The sequence below is a fragment of the Blastocystis hominis genome (genome assembly GCF_000151665.1).
Source record: "Blastocystis hominis, Singapore isolate B (sub-type 7) whole genome shotgun sequence assembly, scaffold_1".
Classification (NCBI taxonomy): Eukaryota; class Bigyra; order Opalinata; family Blastocystidae; genus Blastocystis; species Blastocystis hominis.
The window spans coordinates 495,828-512,365 of record NW_013171816.1 but is presented as its reverse complement, the minus strand read 5'-3'; the positions used below and the strand labels follow the sequence as shown (position 1 = coordinate 512,365).

The 16,538-nt window shown below is 47.9% G+C and overlaps 8 protein-coding genes; 2 read left to right on the top strand and 6 right to left on the bottom strand.

The window, feature by feature from the left end:
* Nucleotides 1–1,789: 1,789 nt before the first annotated feature.
* GSBLH_T00006980001 (uncharacterized protein) lies at nt 1,790–2,683 on the bottom strand (the record flags this gene model as incomplete). The annotated part of the gene is made up of 2 exons (XM_013039039.1): nt 1,790–2,125; nt 2,147–2,683. The coding sequence occupies 2 exons, from the start codon at nt 2,681–2,683 to the stop codon at nt 1,790–1,792; spliced, it is 873 nt and encodes a 290-aa protein (XP_012894493.1).
* Nucleotides 2,684–3,356: 673 nt separating this feature from the next.
* GSBLH_T00000783001 (Pyruvate Dehydrogenase E1 (subunit ?)) lies at nt 3,357–4,607 on the bottom strand. XM_013039038.1 has 5 exons: nt 4,541–4,607; nt 4,474–4,506; nt 4,367–4,439; nt 3,570–4,334; nt 3,357–3,538 (listed from the first exon to the last, which is right to left on the bottom strand). Exons 1-5 carry the CDS (start codon nt 4,583–4,585, stop codon nt 3,387–3,389), a joined length of 1,068 nt encoding a protein of 355 aa, XP_012894492.1. The 5' UTR covers nt 4,586–4,607; the 3' UTR covers nt 3,357–3,386.
* A 3,247-nt stretch (nt 4,608–7,854) lies between these two features.
* On the top strand, nt 7,855–8,089 carry GSBLH_T00000782001 (uncharacterized protein; the record flags this gene model as incomplete). XM_013039037.1 has 1 exon in its annotated part: nt 7,855–8,089. The coding sequence occupies one exon, from the start codon at nt 7,855–7,857 to the stop codon at nt 7,936–7,938; it is 84 nt and encodes a 27-aa protein (XP_012894491.1). The 3' UTR covers nt 7,939–8,089.
* Nucleotides 8,090–8,104: 15 nt separating this feature from the next.
* Nucleotides 8,105–8,343, top strand: GSBLH_T00000781001 (uncharacterized protein; the record flags this gene model as incomplete). XM_013039036.1 has 2 exons in its annotated part: nt 8,105–8,203; nt 8,237–8,343. The coding sequence occupies 2 exons, from the start codon at nt 8,105–8,107 to the stop codon at nt 8,300–8,302; spliced, it is 165 nt and encodes a 54-aa protein (XP_012894490.1). The 3' UTR covers nt 8,303–8,343.
* A 640-nt stretch (nt 8,344–8,983) lies between these two features.
* GSBLH_T00000780001 (uncharacterized protein) lies at nt 8,984–9,362 on the bottom strand. XM_013039035.1 has 2 exons: nt 9,342–9,362; nt 8,984–9,305 (listed from the first exon to the last, which is right to left on the bottom strand). The coding sequence occupies exons 1-2, from the start codon at nt 9,349–9,351 to the stop codon at nt 9,121–9,123; spliced, it is 195 nt and encodes a 64-aa protein (XP_012894489.1). The 5' UTR covers nt 9,352–9,362; the 3' UTR covers nt 8,984–9,120.
* A 172-nt stretch (nt 9,363–9,534) lies between these two features.
* Nucleotides 9,535–10,990, bottom strand: GSBLH_T00006118001 (uncharacterized protein; the record flags this gene model as incomplete). The annotated part of the gene is made up of 5 exons (XM_013039034.1): nt 9,535–9,731; nt 9,775–9,999; nt 10,029–10,245; nt 10,275–10,804; nt 10,834–10,990. 5 exons carry the CDS (start codon nt 10,988–10,990, stop codon nt 9,535–9,537), a joined length of 1,326 nt encoding a protein of 441 aa, XP_012894488.1.
* Nucleotides 10,991–12,543: 1,553 nt separating this feature from the next.
* Nucleotides 12,544–13,101, bottom strand: GSBLH_T00000779001 (uncharacterized protein). XM_013039033.1 has 4 exons: nt 13,080–13,101; nt 12,917–13,045; nt 12,754–12,884; nt 12,544–12,722 (listed from the first exon to the last, which is right to left on the bottom strand). The coding sequence occupies exons 2-4, from the start codon at nt 12,968–12,970 to the stop codon at nt 12,575–12,577; spliced, it is 333 nt and encodes a 110-aa protein (XP_012894487.1). The 5' UTR covers nt 12,971–13,045; nt 13,080–13,101; the 3' UTR covers nt 12,544–12,574.
* A 169-nt stretch (nt 13,102–13,270) lies between these two features.
* On the bottom strand, nt 13,271–14,174 carry GSBLH_T00000778001 (uncharacterized protein; the record flags this gene model as incomplete). XM_013039032.1 has 4 exons in its annotated part: nt 13,271–13,362; nt 13,393–13,665; nt 13,696–13,960; nt 13,990–14,174. 4 exons carry the CDS (start codon nt 14,172–14,174, stop codon nt 13,303–13,305), a joined length of 783 nt encoding a protein of 260 aa, XP_012894486.1. The 3' UTR covers nt 13,271–13,302.
* Nucleotides 14,175–16,538: the final 2,364 nt, after the last annotated feature.

The following is a 16,538-nucleotide window of genomic DNA, read 5'->3' as shown; positions in this document are numbered from 1 at the left end:
CCTCCAAGAACTTCCAGAACTCCCTCCTCATCGCGTTCGACGCGAAATCCTCGATGTACTTCCTCTTAAACGTCGATCTACGCGTCCTCTCCGTCCCTCTCGCCTACATCGGATGCGGATAATCCATCGCGAACGCTCTCCGCAGCACGAACATCTCGAATCCTCGCTCTCGCAGCTCCTCCACGTACGAAATTTTATCAAATCCGTAGTCGCCAAAACGCGCGTCGAACCGCGGCGTCGCCGGCGCGTGCCGCACCATCAAATACGGCTCCATCATGTCCGTGATGAAGCAGCGAACGCGCGAGACGGCGGGGAACGGGGGAAGGTACCATTCTGGCATGATGTAAAACTGCGTTTCATATGATCAAAACCCGAACATGCATGCGGAAGCCGTTTTTGTTCGAGTCGCAGACGCCGTTCCGAACGCAGACGAGCAGTTCTTCGATGGTTTCGGGGTGGATGGCGCTGGCTCTGCGGAGAAAAGGGGAAACAGGGGAAACAAGTGGGCGCAGGAGGCAAGCGAGTCGCAGCGATCGAGAACGTGGCGGTAGAAGAAGACAGGAAGGATCACGGCGGCGCGAGGATTGGCGTAGACGGAGCGAGGAAGGTGAGTGAGCTCGCTGTAGAGGTTGGCTGGGGGTAGGAGATGGAGATGCATGATTACTGGTGGGGTGGAGATCGATGTCGAGAGCGATGTAGTGCGTGGTCTCGACGTTACTGATGCCGAGAGAGCGGAGGAAGTTCATGGGGAAGCGCTGGTATTGCGGATGGGTCGGCTGAACGAGGTAGAAGATGAAGGTAACGCGAGGCGGGAAATAGTAGGATTGGATGAAATCCATGTAGGAGGTTTCGTTTTCTGCGTCGCCTTTCACCACGAATATCATTTTTCTGGGGATGAGAAAAAAGTGGAAATGATGTCTACCCTTTGTACCGGTAAAGCAATTCGCGGATTGTGAACATCCGATTCAGCCCATAGAGAGCGTAGATCGCCGTCACATCGTACGAACTATTGGCGGGCGCATAGATGGCTACGCGTTAAAAACACTCTCAAAAAGTTCGAACGATTCGAAATATTATAAATTTGGTTCGTCTCGACTCCCCCCACAAATTTACGATACAACTCTCCGTTGATGTACGGCTTTGCGGGAATGTACAAAGAACGCTTTAAAAAGCATCCATCACATAAATGACTGCTCTTTCTATTCTCCAAAGAATCGAACCGTTCTTTGAGCTTTACACGACTGAAATGATTCAGTGTCTCATTGACTCTCCGGCCATATTGAATTGCCCGTTGGATGGCCGTCTTGTTCCAATTCTTCTGGATTAACTTCCTGATCTTGTAGTTCCGGATCAAGGTGAGCCGGTTATTAATAAAAACGGACTTCTTCTCCGAAATACCATCTCTTGGAAGAAGAACCACGTCCGTATTTCCGTTAACACGATATACTCTTTTCAGAGACCTCCAAAAGAGTTGTAGAGGTCCTAAGGCTTGGCACTTTCCATCTTGAAAAACAAATCTCGCGGAGACCCTAAACCGACTATTTGAATGGTCACAATGAATCACTCTTGCTTGTAGACTCCTCAGAGGCATGCAAACAAGAAAACAGAAAGCAAGGATGCCGAGATAGAAAAACAGCTTCTTCTTGGTACGAAGTTGATAAAACAAGCTATAAAAACTCCCTGAACGCTCAGGCATCCGTGTAATATCTGCGATGGTTTGGAAAAAAACAAAAATAGAACAAAAACAAATGAAACTTTCCTTGTCGATTTTCGTCTTCGCCACCCACTTTTACATGCTGCAACTACTCTCCCGTCGCACCAAATACGGAAAAAGTGCGTCTTTCTCCACTCTCTCCTTCTCCGAGTTCTGCCATTCCAAATACGATTCATGTCGCACCAGCTGGTATCCCTTGCTCTGAATCAGCGGATGCGCCACGAAAATAATCTCAATCACGCCCATCCAGATCATAAACAGCACAAGCCGCAACATGATCCCCACATCGCGCGTGTCCAGCAGCTCTCCCTCCATCCGCATCACCAGCGTCAACGCCACGCTCCCGTGGAACATAAAATACATCAAATACGTCTGTCTCGACATCTTCCAAAATTCATTACGCTGCTTCTCCTGCCAAAAATCGTAAAAAACCGTGGCAATCGACGCGTACCGCGCCACCACCGTAATCCCCGCGATTAACGCCAGCCACCGCCAGTCCACGCTCAGCGGGAAGAAGAAAAACGTCAGCATTCCGACGCACAAAAAAGCCCCGAAATCTGCCAACGAGCCGAGAATCGCGGTTACGCTGTCTAAAAGGCGGCGCGTCGTCGAACCCAAATTATACCGCGTGTAGCGCGCCATGAGCACGCCGCAGAGGCGAACGGCGATGGATCCTGAGCAGTGGAAGCCTTCGGCGCACATGTAGGCGACGATGGGGACCGCGACGAAAATGAGGATTTCCCGCGATTGGAAGGCGGGGGAGCGGGGAAGACAGCGGAAAAGCAGGGAGGAGGCGATGCCGGAGAGGAGGCCGATTCCCGCGGTGAGAGCGAGGACGGTGAGAGTGCGCAGAAAACCGTGGGAAAGCGAGGAGACGCCGAAATCGGCGATTTGGAGCTCGATGAGGGAGCGGAAGAGGAGGATGGCGATGATCTCGCTGAGGATGGTATCGGCCTCCATGTGGGCCATTAGGCGAGAAGAACAGTTCCGCTGGCGGAAGAAGGTGATGGAAACGGAGGAATCGGAGGCGATGATGGCGGCGCAGAAAGCGAGGCAGTTCCAGGGATTGAAGGATTGGAGGCCGAAGAAGGGAGGAAGAGAATACCAGAGAAAGGAGAAGAGGAATATGAAGAGCAGGTTTTCGCCGACCGCCAGAGAAAGGACAGAGCGGAGATTCGACCGGATGTGGAATATGTTGAGCTGGAATCTACAGCGCGTGAATTCGGCGTCACGAGCTACCCGTAGCGAAACATTTGAAAGGGGATGATTCCAAACTTAAAGATGTGGAAAAATGTGCTGTGCATCAGCTGCTGCGGCTTCCATTCCTCGGAGGGGAAGAGGAACACCAGCAGCGCTTGCAGGATGTACCCTGCACACAGAAAGACGAATACGATGGGAAACCACGGCGACCGGTTCCGAATCGCCAATCTAGGCCTAAACTCTTCTCCGCACCAAACGACCCGATGGTTAGACTCAGGAGGGAGACTGCCATGATCACGCCGAACGAGTAGAAGCTGGCCTCATCTTCCAAGTTATGCTCGGTAATATTGGAGATGATGTACTGCAACTCCTCCCGTCCGACCGTCCGGTTCATTGCGACTCCATTCATTCTACCTCGAACGCATGTATGAACAAACATCCCAAATCAACTCCTCCTCGTCCTCCTCGTCCACTACTTCGCCTTTCCCAGCACTCTATGCACCGCGTTCACCACATGCTTCGCCTGCGGCACCGCCAGCGCCTCCAAGTTGAACGCGTACGGCATCGGGACATCGACTCCGCACAATCTCTCCAGCGGCGCATCCAGATAATTAAACGCATCGGCTACATCTCACTCACCCTCCCTCCACCCTACTCTCCATACAAAGCGCCGCGATCTCAGCACCGACTCCGCATTGCGGCCATCCCTCCTCGACGGTCACGATGTGATTCGTTTTCTTCACCGAATCCACGATCGTCTTCCGGTCCAGCGGCCGCAGCGACCGCAGATTCACCACCTCCGCGCGGATGCCCTCCTTCTCCAGCTCCTTCGCCGCCTCCAGACAGCGTCCCACGCCGCGCGAGAAGCTCACCAGCGTCACGTCTTCGCCTTCCCGCTCGATTTTGGCGGTTCCGATCTGGTAGACGAAGTCGGGCGACAGCACTTCCTCCGACATCGGGAACGTCTCGCCGTACAGAAGCTCGTGCTCCAGGAAGACCACCGGGTTGTCGTCGCGGATGGCCGCTTTCAGCATGCATTTCGCGTCTTCGGAGCTGTACGGAGCCAGCACCTTCAATCCGGGGACATTGCTGTACCACGCGGCGAAACACTGCGAGTGCTGCGCGGCCACGCTCGCGGCCACGCCGTTCGGGCCGCGGAAGACGATCGGGACGTGGATCTTGCCGCCGGACATGTAATAGCTCTTGGCGGCGGAGTTGACGATTTGGTCGATGGCCTGCATCGAGAAGTTGAACGTCATGAACTCGATGATAGGACGGAGGCCTTTCTGGGCAGCGCCCACACCCAATCCAGCAAAACCCATTTCGGTGATGGGCGTGTCGATGACACGCTCAGGGCCGTATTTCTTGTACAAATCTTGAGACACTTTGTATGCTCCACGGTATTTTCCCACTTCTTCTCCTGAGAGTCATTCCAACCCACTCACCATGTACCCATCAAAAACACCTTCGGATCACGAGCCATTTCCTCGTCCATTGCCAAATTCAGAGCATCTCGCACAGTCATCTACGCAGTTATGCGATATCTAGCGAGAGGCTACGTTTGCAACCGCGCCTGCAGAGAAAGTGCGAATCTACAAAGTAACCCAGACGCAGCCGCAAGTTTACTATGGAGCATCCAGATAAACGGGCAGCTCTACTCAATGCGAGCATTTTGTTTTAACAATAAAGAGATTGAAATGATAATTGGGAGAAACAGCAAAAGAGAAAACGATGCTATGACCGCGGGAATCCCCACATTTTGCCACATTTTTCAGGGGTTTGCAATCAAAGGGAAGGAATATCCCTCTAGAAACGAAACATATCACAGCCAGTAATACAGGACGATTTTCAGCATAGAGTCTAGGTGTAATCCGTACCTATCTTCCATTTTCTCATTTATTACCATGAATGTTAAAATTGCATCGATTCTGAATGTTTTACGAGATTCCATTGACGATAAAAAGACACAAACCGAAGGACTGAAGATGCTGAAGGATCTGTGTGTGGAGAGTCAGAAGCGGTGCCTACTATTGACTTTTTAGGTCTCGAAGAGAAGTCCATTCGTGACCTGCCTATTGTAGAGACAGTTCTGTTGTCTATCAAAACAAACAATACTGTAAAGTCCATTTTAAAATTGGGATGCCATTGTCTAATCGCCTATTCGCGATACCGTAAAGATTTGTAGGCATCTGTGAGAGGTAGCTTGTTGCGCGGAAGCAGCCCTCCAAACGAAGCTGCTGGAATATCTCTGCACTCAGATCACCCGAATTGCCAGTGATTCCGTGCTTTCGCTCGAGCTTGCCGTCATGGCAGCGTACGGCATGACAAGTTTGCCTTTCTTTTTTCTCTTATTTATACTCCAGAAATCAAGATCCCACTCGACGTGTGCGAGCAAACCCTCCTCGCAGTGCTTCGCGTGGAGGGCAATTGGCTGACGAACCTCCGCGTCCTGCAGCAAATCATCGTGAACTACATCGCTCTCGCCTCCCACGGTATTCATAATTTATATTTCTTTCATCGCTCATCGCCTAGAAGAGCTCCATCCGCTTCTTTTGCAGTCGTCGATTCTATCGAACATCGAAGAATTCCAGACGCTTCACCTCCAAAACGAAATCATTCAGTTCTCCATCGTTTCTCTCTGCGAGCAGCTCGCCCACTCCGGTTTCCACGGTTTCCACGTTTCATGGATAGAAGTGGGATGCGAGTATCTGCGATCCAAGCACATTTTCCAGCTCGCTTCCGCGGTTATCAACCAGTTCCCCGCGAACTCGGAGATTTGTCTCTGCGTAATTCGCATTTTATTCGCGATGAATCGATTCGGTGAGCGTTTCATCGCATCATGGATGTAGAATCCTTCCGCGACGATGTGCTGCAGAACGGAGGCGTGTCGTTGCTGATCCGCATAACGAATCTTTGCCAGCGGGAAGAAGCGGTTTTGGAGGAAGCGACGAAGATGATGCGATCGGTGTGCTCCATGGAACGTTCGTTTTTTGGTTGTTTCGGAGGATTCTTGCGTAGAGAAGGCGTTGCAGACGGTAATCGACCAGAATATGGTGGCGACGATCATCATGACGATGTCGTCCTACCTGCAAAACGTAACGATCTGCACGCACTGCACGCGTTCCATCGAATGGATCCTTGCCGCGGGGAAAGAGGCCGTCTGCAAGATGCTCTGGGACGAGGGCGTTTTCCCGCTCGCCTGCGACGTTCTCAAAAGTCACGTGGACAGCACGCTATTAGGGTACATATGTTCCATGCTGTCCAAATTAATCCGAATGTCCCATTACGACGCGCACTGCATCTCCGAAATCCAAAATTCGGGACTTTTTTCGCTCATCGAAGACTCGATGCAACGCAACTTCAAAAGCGAATCCACGCTTTCCTCCCTCCTCAATCTATTGGCTGTCCTCATTTCGAACCGTATCTCTTTCCCGGAGGGCGTTTCATCCAGAAAACACGGCGAAACTCCTGCTGGAAACGGATCTCTGCGCGCTGCTGGTGAAAACCGCGGCAACCATCAAGCTGCAGACGTCGTTTTCGCTTCTCACGGGGATTCTGTGGAAAGTGTCGCTGTATGGTATGCCAAAAAAAGTCATGATTTTTGTAATTCCAAGAATCGGGGCGAAATCAAATCATGAACTGCGGAGCGGTGGATGTGGTGCTGAACGCGCTGCAGTGTTTCCCGACGCACGTGATTATCCAGCGGAACACAATTGGAACACTGTTCCTGCTGTCGTCGTATTGTAGGAGGCGCGGGGGGATGGGGACTAGACAACGAGATCGCAACGATTTTGCTGTCGCGATACGCGGTTTCGCTGCTGGTTGATTCATTGCAGGACAACGGAGGCAACGAGGAGATCATCGCATTGATCATCCCTCTCTTCCAGAATTTGTATCGAAGTACTCGTTTTCTGGTCGATGGTTGAATGAATAGACGCGCAGTGCAGAGCGTTCCTGCTGGATCGCAACTTCGTGTCGGTCATTATCAATTGCATGTATATCAATCAGAAATCGCAGGTAGTTGTGCAGAATTGCGCTCTCTTCCTGGATTTCATTTCCAATGATGGTCATCACCATGGAATGGCATGATGGATAGAGGCTGGAATTCGGCAGATGGTGAATGTAGCAAACGTAGCGACGTACATGGAGCAGCTGCGAAGTCTTTACGACTCGAATCCTGAAATTGGGAAGTGTATTCAAAATGTGTATAATCTAATTTTGGCGTATAAGAAGAGTTTATCTTTGTGTGTTTGTTCTGCAAACAGACCATATATATATAGTTTTTTTTTGAGGAGAGCGATGCAGTCGAGAAAGTTTACGACCAGTCAACGTTTTGTTGATTTGGATGATTTCTGGGATGAAAAGGACAAGGAAAGGGGCGTCATCGAAAAGAAGGAAGTCAAGAAGCAAAAGTGAACACTGGAGGGAAGGTGAACAGTAGAGAAAGCCAAAAGAAGAAGGAGCAAAATGATCTGCGCAGTGTTGCTTTTGTTGCGCCGAAGAAGAAGAAGAATGCAAAGGGTAAGAAGGGTAAAGGTCAGGGTATGTTTGACAGGGTTTTTTGATTATTAGTATTGGCTGCAGCTCCATTCCTAAACTCGTAGGGAAATACTGCAGCGCAGCCGTCATCAGGCTCTACACAAGCAGAAGAGACGACTAGTGTGCAGGAAACTGTTGAAGAGACCAGCCCTACGGTAATCGCTTCTTTCAATTCTGTAATGCAAGGATTTGCTTTTACTATCTAGTCTATCTATGAGGATGAAGACAATGAAAGCGGTTTTGTGGAGGTAGCGAGGCATGGCAAGCATGTGGAGGCCAAGGAAGCTCCTAAGTCGGTTTCTCAGCCATCCAAGGCCTCGAAGCAAGCCAAACAAGTCAAATCTGCACAGGCTGCACAGGCTGCACAGGCTGCACAGGCTGCAGAGCCCGCAGAGGAGAAAATGATTCAGATCCGACAGTCTCTGTACGAGCAGGTAATTCGCTTCTCTGCTGCGTGGATTTTTTGTAGGTGGAGGAACAGCTGAAAAGATTGCCTGCGGAGCTGCAGAGACTGAGAGAGGAACTCGATGTCAAGGAGCAGGAGATTGAGAACTACAAACAATTGCTGGCGACGCTGCAGAGGGAAAACCTGATGTTGAAGAAGAGACTGGCAGGGTAATCTTTTCAATGGGCATTTCTTTTTTTGTTAAGATGAAACGATCGTTTAATCCGTTGATGCTGATATTCTTTGCACTGTTTGTTTATGTGGTGTACTGCTTCTTTGCTTATAAAGACACTCGTATGTATCGTGTAATTGGTTTGGAGAAACGCATGACAGAATAGGCTGAGCTCGAGATGCTGAAGAAACAGGCACAAGAAAAATTGAAAAGAGAGGAACTTGGGTTTTGATTACTGAAACGGACCATCGTGTAGCTATTACTTTGTGTATTTCCATGTTTCTTTCACTACAGAAGAAAAGCACAAACGATCCTCGGATCCTGTTTGATTTGCTCAAACTCTTTCATATGTGAAACTCTCGACAGAATAGAATAGAAAAGAAATAAAGCAAAGAAAAGAAAGCCCCAAGTGGGATTCGAACACACGACCTGCCGCTTACGAAGCGGATGCTCTACCAACTGAGCTATTGAGGCACCTGATTCATACCTTCTGTATGACTATTTCTATAATTCATTGAAATGATAGTGAAGTATGCTTTGAAGAGGGAATCATTAAAACTTTATACTACTACATACAAACTGCTCATTCAAACAATTCTTCATGATCGAAGCAATTCTCAGTCTTGCACGTATGAAAACACCCCATACAAAAATGTACTCCATTCCCCATAACAAATATTCCTTTCAAATATAAAATCATCTATCACTAAGAACCAAAAAAGAAAGAAACAAAAGAAAGCCCCAAGTGGGATTCGAACACACGACCTGCCGCTTACGAAGCGGATGCTCTACCAACTGAGCTATTGAGGCACCTGTCTACCATTGACATATCCACCACTTTAGATATAGGATTCAGAACAGTTCAGCCAGAACGCATCTTTGACATCGATATCCGTTTCCAAACAAACAGCGCATGTAATTCATATATAAATCGAAACATTCAGTTGCTTTATTCTCCTTAACAACTCTACTCAGACTGCAATTTCTTCATAGCTTCCTGCTCCTCGAACTGCTTCTGTCTCTTTTCATATCTACACGCTGAGTATCCATTTACAGTTCCCACTCGTCGTGCTGGCATTTCTCATAAGCATGTTTCAGTTCGACACACTTGTTCATCATAAAATTGTGCTCGCGACGGCACTTGTTCAGAGGAATCAAGATATGCGAGCAGTTGTCTCTCCAAGTAGGGGGAATACGAGCATCCTTCAATTCTTGCTCAGTCGGCAGGTTAGTAGCTATACGATAACTCTATCACTCGGCAATCAAAATACGCTGTTCCATTTTATAAATTCTATTCAATCTAAGAGAATATTGAAGGTAGAAATGAATTGGGTCAGAATTGGAGTTAATCGGGTCTTCCAGATAAATATCGTTTTCTACACAGGGAGCGCTTGCGATCTTGTATGCATTGCTTCGTATACACTAGCGAGTGCAAGTTCGTTACGTTCCAACAAACAACTTCAACTAAAACAAATCAAACGAGCTAATTCCCGTCATGTACTTCATAATTTGATTCGCAAAGCAGGACGAATGAATCGACTTCCCAAAGATTGTTTTGCTCGAATTCACCTGGTCCTGCAAGATTCGCCCCAAACTCATCGACAGATCGAGCGGATATTGATTCATCAGCCCCCAGAGAAATCCTCCCTCGAAAGCCACATCTACCATGATTAGCCACATCAACTCAACTCCCATCATTCCTACCTGAATATTGGTTAAACACCGAGTCTCCCTTTAGCCAATTCAACTCCACATTCTCCTTATCCGACATCACGAAACATGCTCCCTGCTCCGCGAACGACACCAGCATATTCGGCGTTTTCCCGCCATTTTCGTCTTCGTTTCTCCGTTCCTGCAATTTCTTCCGTACCTCCAACACAAATCGCATCGCTTCCTCCCCTGTAAACTCGGCTTTCCCGCGGTTCATCGCTTCGATTCACGGCCAATCAAATGAGTACGCGACTTCGCCGAGCCGCCCAACAACCGCTCCGCACTCGTCTGGCTCATCACCATCCACTGGCAGGTTTCCACGATTCCACTTTCCAGCACGCTCTGAAACTCCTCGTTCTCGGTGCAGTCCAAAAACACCGGAATTCCAGAATCCTTGGCGATTTTGGCGACATAGCGCAGCGTGGCGGGAGCCATCTTTCCCTCCAAAACGATCAGCGGAGCCTTCTACGTTGAAACGCCCCTCGGACCCCCACGCGCAAGTAATCTGCGAACTTCTTCACGAACGCCTCGGACGCCTGGCGAACCAGCCGCTCGCTGCGGCCCTCGTTCAAAACCCGTCCACTCCCGTCCACCACCACGCTCCGCTCCGGCGTGCGGCCTCCAGGGATCACCGTTACGCCGAACTCCGTTTCCCCGAAGTCCGCCGCCAGCCGGCTCAGCCGCGCCGCCGCCGCGTCATTCCCGCGGAACGACACGTGCAAGGGCGGGGATTCTTTGACCAGCGAAGCGAAGATGCGCGTCAGCAGCGCGGCGTGATTCGTGGAAACGGAGAACGGGCGAAGAAGAGCGCGCGGAGAGCCGCGCGAAACCGCGGCAATGTGCACCAAAACGGACGTCGTGATAAACACGGGACAGCCCGGCCGCGGCGTGGGCAATGCCGGGAACGGAATGATCGGGGTTTTCAGCGCCAGAGGCGAGGAAACGCCCGCCTTCCAGGGCGTTTCGAAGACGTTTCGGTCGCTTTCGGTGCGACGAAGCTTGGAGGAGAGCATCGAGGTCATCGCTACGATTGGCCGGTTTCCACGTTTCTACTCTCGCCGATGACCTCGCTGACGGGTCGCTCGGAGCCCTGGATGGCGACGTCGGGGAGCATGACTAGGGCGCGCGCGGCAACGCCCTGGACGGTTTTGTTTCCGACGCAGAGAACGGAGTACGTGGAGGGAAGCGAGGGAACCACCGACGACTCCATGACCGGTTTTGACAAGCCGAACGAAGATGACAAGCCGAACGAAGACGAAGACGAAGAGGATGCCGCCAAAATCGTCGCGATTCGCGCGGCAAGCGAGGCGTTTCGGTCCATTCGATCGAAGACGCGCTGCCGCGTCGGCGGGTCCAGACTCGACCGCAGACTCTGCGTCATTCACCGATGAAACGCCCACCGCCTGGAGATAGTGGTTCTGGTCCAGCGGCGAAACGCCCTTCTCCGAGGCGCGGCGAAGAATGCGCGCGGCGCGCTGCGCCAAGTCGGTTTCGGTCACGTCGGAATACGGTTTGCCAAAAATCAGAGCCGACTGCGCGCGCGAGCGAAGAAATTTCACGCGGTTAAACAGCTGGTCTTCGCGGTCGAAGTTCCGCGGGGAGTGCACCGAACTAGGGGAGAGGGGAAACCGCGGGGAAACCTGCGACAGCCGAGAGAGGAGGGAAGGAATTCGCTGTTGAGGGTAAAAACGGACAGATTTTTGGATTGGAAGAAATCGAGGCTTTTTTGGATTTGCTGATTGGGGTGGAAACCCAGGGACACCATCTACGTGGAAACGGGGAAATGGGGAAACAATGGAGTGACTGGAGGCGATCGCTGCTCCCTCCTCGGTGGGAGTTTCGCTGTCGTTTGGGATGCAGGACACCTCGCTCATGAGAACCGTGGGAATTCTGTATAATTGGCTGAGATAGCTAAAACGGATTAGAAAGAAAGAAAGAAAGAAAGAAAAAAAGAAAGAAAAAATCAAAGAAACAATCAATCAATACATTGCTGTGGAGGGAGCCACGAAGGCATTGGAATTGGAGAAAGACATACTGGACATTGTACTTCTATAGATAGCAACAGACAGATAAAAAAGAACTCATAACAACAAAGCTTTTTCCTATTTTCATTACACAGCTTTTTCAGCTCTTCATGTGTTAATCCCAGAACCAACTAGTCGTTAACACATATTCCACTATATTTACGTCTCCATCAATCATTCCTAGCGAAATCGGAACGGCTCCCTGTTTCCGAATACTCTTTTCTATAAAATGCATCGCACGAACGCATGCATTCGGTTTCCAAACTATCTATCAGAAACGAGCTGAAAGCTCACAGCGTGACAAGAAACTCGATTCAATTAGTACATAAGGAATTGATAAATCTTGGATATTCTCAATATGGCACCGAATACGCAATTCACTCTCACTTGTTGAAAAGGCGCATTGAAAAAGACGAAACCTCTGCCAACATAATTGAGGCGTACTCCTTAAAATACGGAGCATACTTCCCAAAAGTATGCCAAAACAAAATGGAAATCTAGTGGTTCTGTGTATAGTTATAATCGATTCCAACCATATATATATATATATATATATATATTAAAATTCTGTTTAAGAACAGATTTGTTCCATCATTGATCCAAGAGATCACAAGTTGTTCTAGCGTTTGCAGAATTACAAATATATATATTTTCCATTCTCATTCATTCCTCAACCCCCTCTCACTCTCGTGCTATTCATCACAATCCCCACTCAAACCTTTAGCTAAACAAACAATTCCATATATATGTTCCGGCGTACCCAACTGAATTTACAAAATCTTGTTGATAATGACGTCTTCGCGCAAGTCATCAGCATCGAAAGCATCAATAATCTTGGCGCCCACCAGCTTCGTCAAGAACGACTTCTTGCTAGAAGAGTAAACCACCTTCTGCTTCACAGAGCAGTTGTCTGGAATCCTATTCATGAGTCCCGCGTATAAGCTCATACCAAGTGATCAGAAGCAGATCAGCGTGCTTTCTTCTCTCACTATCGGTGAACTCAAAGTCGTAGACAATGAAGCGAGGCTCATAGGCAGGAAGCGAGTCAACAAACTGCTCCCAAGTCTCCTCTCTGGGTGCCTATCCACTCAAAATCTTTCAGGTAATCAAACCTCTCTTTCCAAAACAATGGTTTCCACATCATTGACCTTATCGATCTTGAGCATGATGTATCTGCAGTATTTGCGAAGTCTCAGCTTGTCATACAAAACAGAAATCTCATCTGTGCAAGTAATTCCAGACTACGACATAAAACAGCAAGATCGCGAATCCCACCATGTTTATCGCTTACAAGTTTTTCAAAAAATGAAAATAGAAAATGCACAAGATGAGCTGTTTAGTTATATAACCGGACATCTATGATAATCAAGGCCTCCGAGATAACTTGTTCGTTTAAAGTGTGGCGACTCTATCGTTTTCTGAACGATCCACGAAAGATCTTGTCACTCTTTCTCAAACAAACACGCTAATTAAAAGACAACTACTAATCATCAAATATTTAAATGTTTTGACTCTGTTCGCGAGTGGCACCCCACAATGTAGAGAATTGCCGGATATCCTATCTGTTACCCACTCCCCTAACCTCTACATTCTTCTTTGACAAGTACTCCAAAAAGGGTGTCATTTCAGATAGCTCTGTATCTGAAAAATCGTTAATAAATGGCTTGCATTCAATTCCGTTAAGAGGTTGGAATTTGTAACTGATGGCTGCATTATCCACCATAATCACATCTTTCATATCTCTTCCTAGCAATCCAAGATCTTTCACAAAAACTCCTTCCGAGCAAACACAATAATTACGAAAGAGTCGCTTGGCAATGTAATGATTCGGATCCATCAAGTCCAAAAGTGGATCTGCGTACTACAAATCAAAGTATCTGTTTACCACGACCTTTTGCAAACTTGCAGTGTAAATGACAACTTCATACAGCTCGCTCATGCGGCGAATGAACTCCAAAACGCCAGGACGGCGATACACGTACACATTGTAGATATTTCCGTCAATGTCCACAGGAATTACGTATTGACAGTCGTCTGAGGGCTGGAAAGACGAATGGACCAAAGTTTCGTCAAGGTCTAAAACAAGTGTTTTCTTTCCCTGATCGCATTCTCGTTGCGGGCCCAGGAAAGGACCGGTAGGCGGCTCATAGGTTGGGCTGGACTTCTTTTGCTTTTTCTTCGGTACGGGTTCCGGTTGTGGAACATCCACCGTGCTCTGTTTTGGACTACAGAGAGTAAAGAGACGCTTCCAAAACTAAAATAACACGACAAAATAAGAGAAAACAGAAATAGGCTCTTCGTCGAGGACCAGAGAGTCGCTCTCTTCCTCTTCTCTAAAGGGAGTAGGGGTTTGGCGAAGAGAACCGTCATCCTGAGCAGAATATACATAATTCTGTAATTCGTCCGGATTACGGTTCCTCTGAAAGTTTCTGGGGATATGAGAGGTTTCTGTACGTGCAAAAATGATCGGGTTCCTTCGCTTCGTCACAAAGGCTTATTCGTTATCCAAATCACTCTAGACATACTAGGATCGTTCTCATCGTTTCTTCTTGGTTGCATTTTTGGGAATGAAAGACAAAATGATACTACAAAAGAGAAAACCAAAAATCGTACCTATTATTATTGGTATCACTATATTATTTTTTCTTTTTTTCTTTTCTTCATTTTTATTTTACACATGGCAGAACTAGTTAGTGAAGATGGACGAGTAGACATTATCCAGCAGTGGTATGCAGGGAACAAAGACATTGAAGGTTTTTCACTCACGTATCAATCTTTTTCGGACAGCACGTTTGCCGCCTATTTTACGGACAATCACACCTATTTCAGCAATCTTTATTGTCCGAGTGCAGGTCAATTCACACATTACTCAGCTTATGATGACAGAATTGAGCTGGCACAGCCAGATATCGATGGGGATGTCAAGTTGAACGTAATACTTGACTTATCTGATGATGGTACCCGTTGGGAGGGTACGATTAAAGGCTCGACTCCATTCGGTTATGGTCAATTATACGACTCAATGAACAGATTGATCTATGAGGGTTATTTAGTTGATCGCACAAAAGTTCTCTGGGGTAAAACGTTCCACGCTGATCTTGGGACCGTGGAATATGAAGGCGGATTCTGTAACAATGAGCGAATGGGTCATGGGGTGTTGAACGATCGTCAAGGGGCAGTGATATACGATGGAACTTGGCTCTATGGACATAAAATGAAGGAAACCAATTTGAAGGTAACCCCGAAGAATCCATTCTTGTCATTGCATAATCAACTGGAGCAGATTACCTTGAGCAACAAAACTGCACTCCCTACCGATACCATATTGATTATCAATTTCCCACGATTGAAGATATTCCGTGTGGGGTCTTCGAATGTCTGGTCCTATGACGATGATGCTGATTTTGGAGACGGTGAACTCTATATCATTCATTGTCCCTGCTTAGAACAAGTGATATTTGGACATCATGCTTGTTACAATATCAAAAAGTTCGTTTGCAGAGGTTGCTTTGAAGGTGTGTGTTGATTGATAGACTGTGCTCAACTTGATATGATCCACTTCGGACCGAGCTTTTGCTGTGGAGAATATTGCTTAATTGAAGGTACGGAAAATATCTCATCATGAACAGCAGATAATCCCAAACTGAATTCAATCGACTTTGGGTATATATCCTTTTCACACACCCAGCAAATCGTCATTCAACGTAGTGATTGCCATTGATTTATACCTTCCAGGACTTCCGCAGTTGACCAAACTGGTGTTTCATGAGAGTTGCTTCAGTCCGCACGAGTTCTACAATGAAGACGAGCTTACATCTCCCTATCTGGGTTCTCTGGTTCTTCGAGGTTTGCCTTTTAGTGCTCGTGTTTTTTTATCTAGATCTTCCAGCAATCGATGTGATGCAGATTGATCGCTTCTCAGGAGAGCAATTGCGACACGTGGTCGTCGAGAGTGATTCTACCTCCAATCTTTGATTGATTCATAGATGTGAAGTACAATCGAATCGAAGGGTTCGGCAGTCGCTTTGAGTGGGTTCGCGACGTGCAGACGAACAATCCCGATTTCTTTCAGTTCATGTTGGAGAATAACGAGACTCTCTACAACTACGTGAGTTATCCCTGCGATCTAAGCAGCGAGTTGGAGATACTGAAGATTGGGCAGTACTCGATGAACGACAAACAATTCACGCGCCTTCGCATCGATCAGTTCTCCAAACTCACTGCAATTGAAATCGGAATTCGCTCCTTTGCCTTCGTGTCACAGGTTGAGTTTACCAACAATCCGAACTTGAAATCCATCCAAATCGCAGATAATTGCTTTTGCGGAGTGAAGAGCGGGTCTTTCTCCATTCAGCACAACGCTACTTTCGAATCGCTTGTTATCGGGCATCGCGTAGCCTCCAAATTCAATAGGCTAGAAATCGATGGTAGAACTCTTCAGCCTTGAATCCAAATAGATCTTCCCAAACTGCAATCGATCAAAAGCGGGGAATTCTTTTGCCGCGCTGCATCCAAATTCATCTTAAAAGGTCGCGTGTTTCTCTCAGCATTCATTTGCAGATCTTCCAGCGTTGGAGAAAGTTGATTTAGGACAGAACACTTGTCAGGATGTGAGCGAAGCTCGATTTGAAAGTACAAAGCAGGGCATTTGTCTTCTATTTCTCAGATCTCCCAATGTTTAAGCAGCTTGACATCGGCTATTGCACGTTATACGGCAATTTAACGAACGACAGA

What these genes read in the sequence shown, in the direction of transcription:
- GSBLH_T00000783001 (XM_013039038.1), bottom strand. Translation starts at nt 4,585, where the DNA reads ATGCTCGCATTGAGTAGAGCTGCCCGTTTATCTGGATGCTCCATA. An exon ending in CTGCAGGCGCGGTTGCAAAC is followed by an intron (nt 4,440 to 4,473) that starts GTAGCCTCTCGC and finishes ATAACTGCGTAG; the next exon opens with ATGACTGTGCGAGATGCTCT. An exon ending in CGCGGCGCTTTGTATGGAGA is followed by an intron (nt 3,539 to 3,569) that starts GTAGGGTGGAGG and finishes AGTGAGATGTAG; the next exon opens with CCGATGCGTTTAATTATCTG.
- GSBLH_T00000779001 (XM_013039033.1), bottom strand. Translation starts at nt 12,970, where the DNA reads ATGCTCAAGATCGATAAGGTCAATGATGTGGAAACCATTGTTTTGGAA. An exon ending in CCATTGTTTTGGAAAGAGAG is followed by an intron (nt 12,885 to 12,916) that starts GTTTGATTACCT and finishes TTGAGTGGATAG; the next exon opens with GCACCCAGAGAGGAGACTTG. An exon ending in GATCTGCTTCTGATCACTTG is followed by an intron (nt 12,723 to 12,753) that starts GTATGAGCTTAT and finishes ACTCATGAATAG; the next exon opens with GATTCCAGACAACTGCTCTG.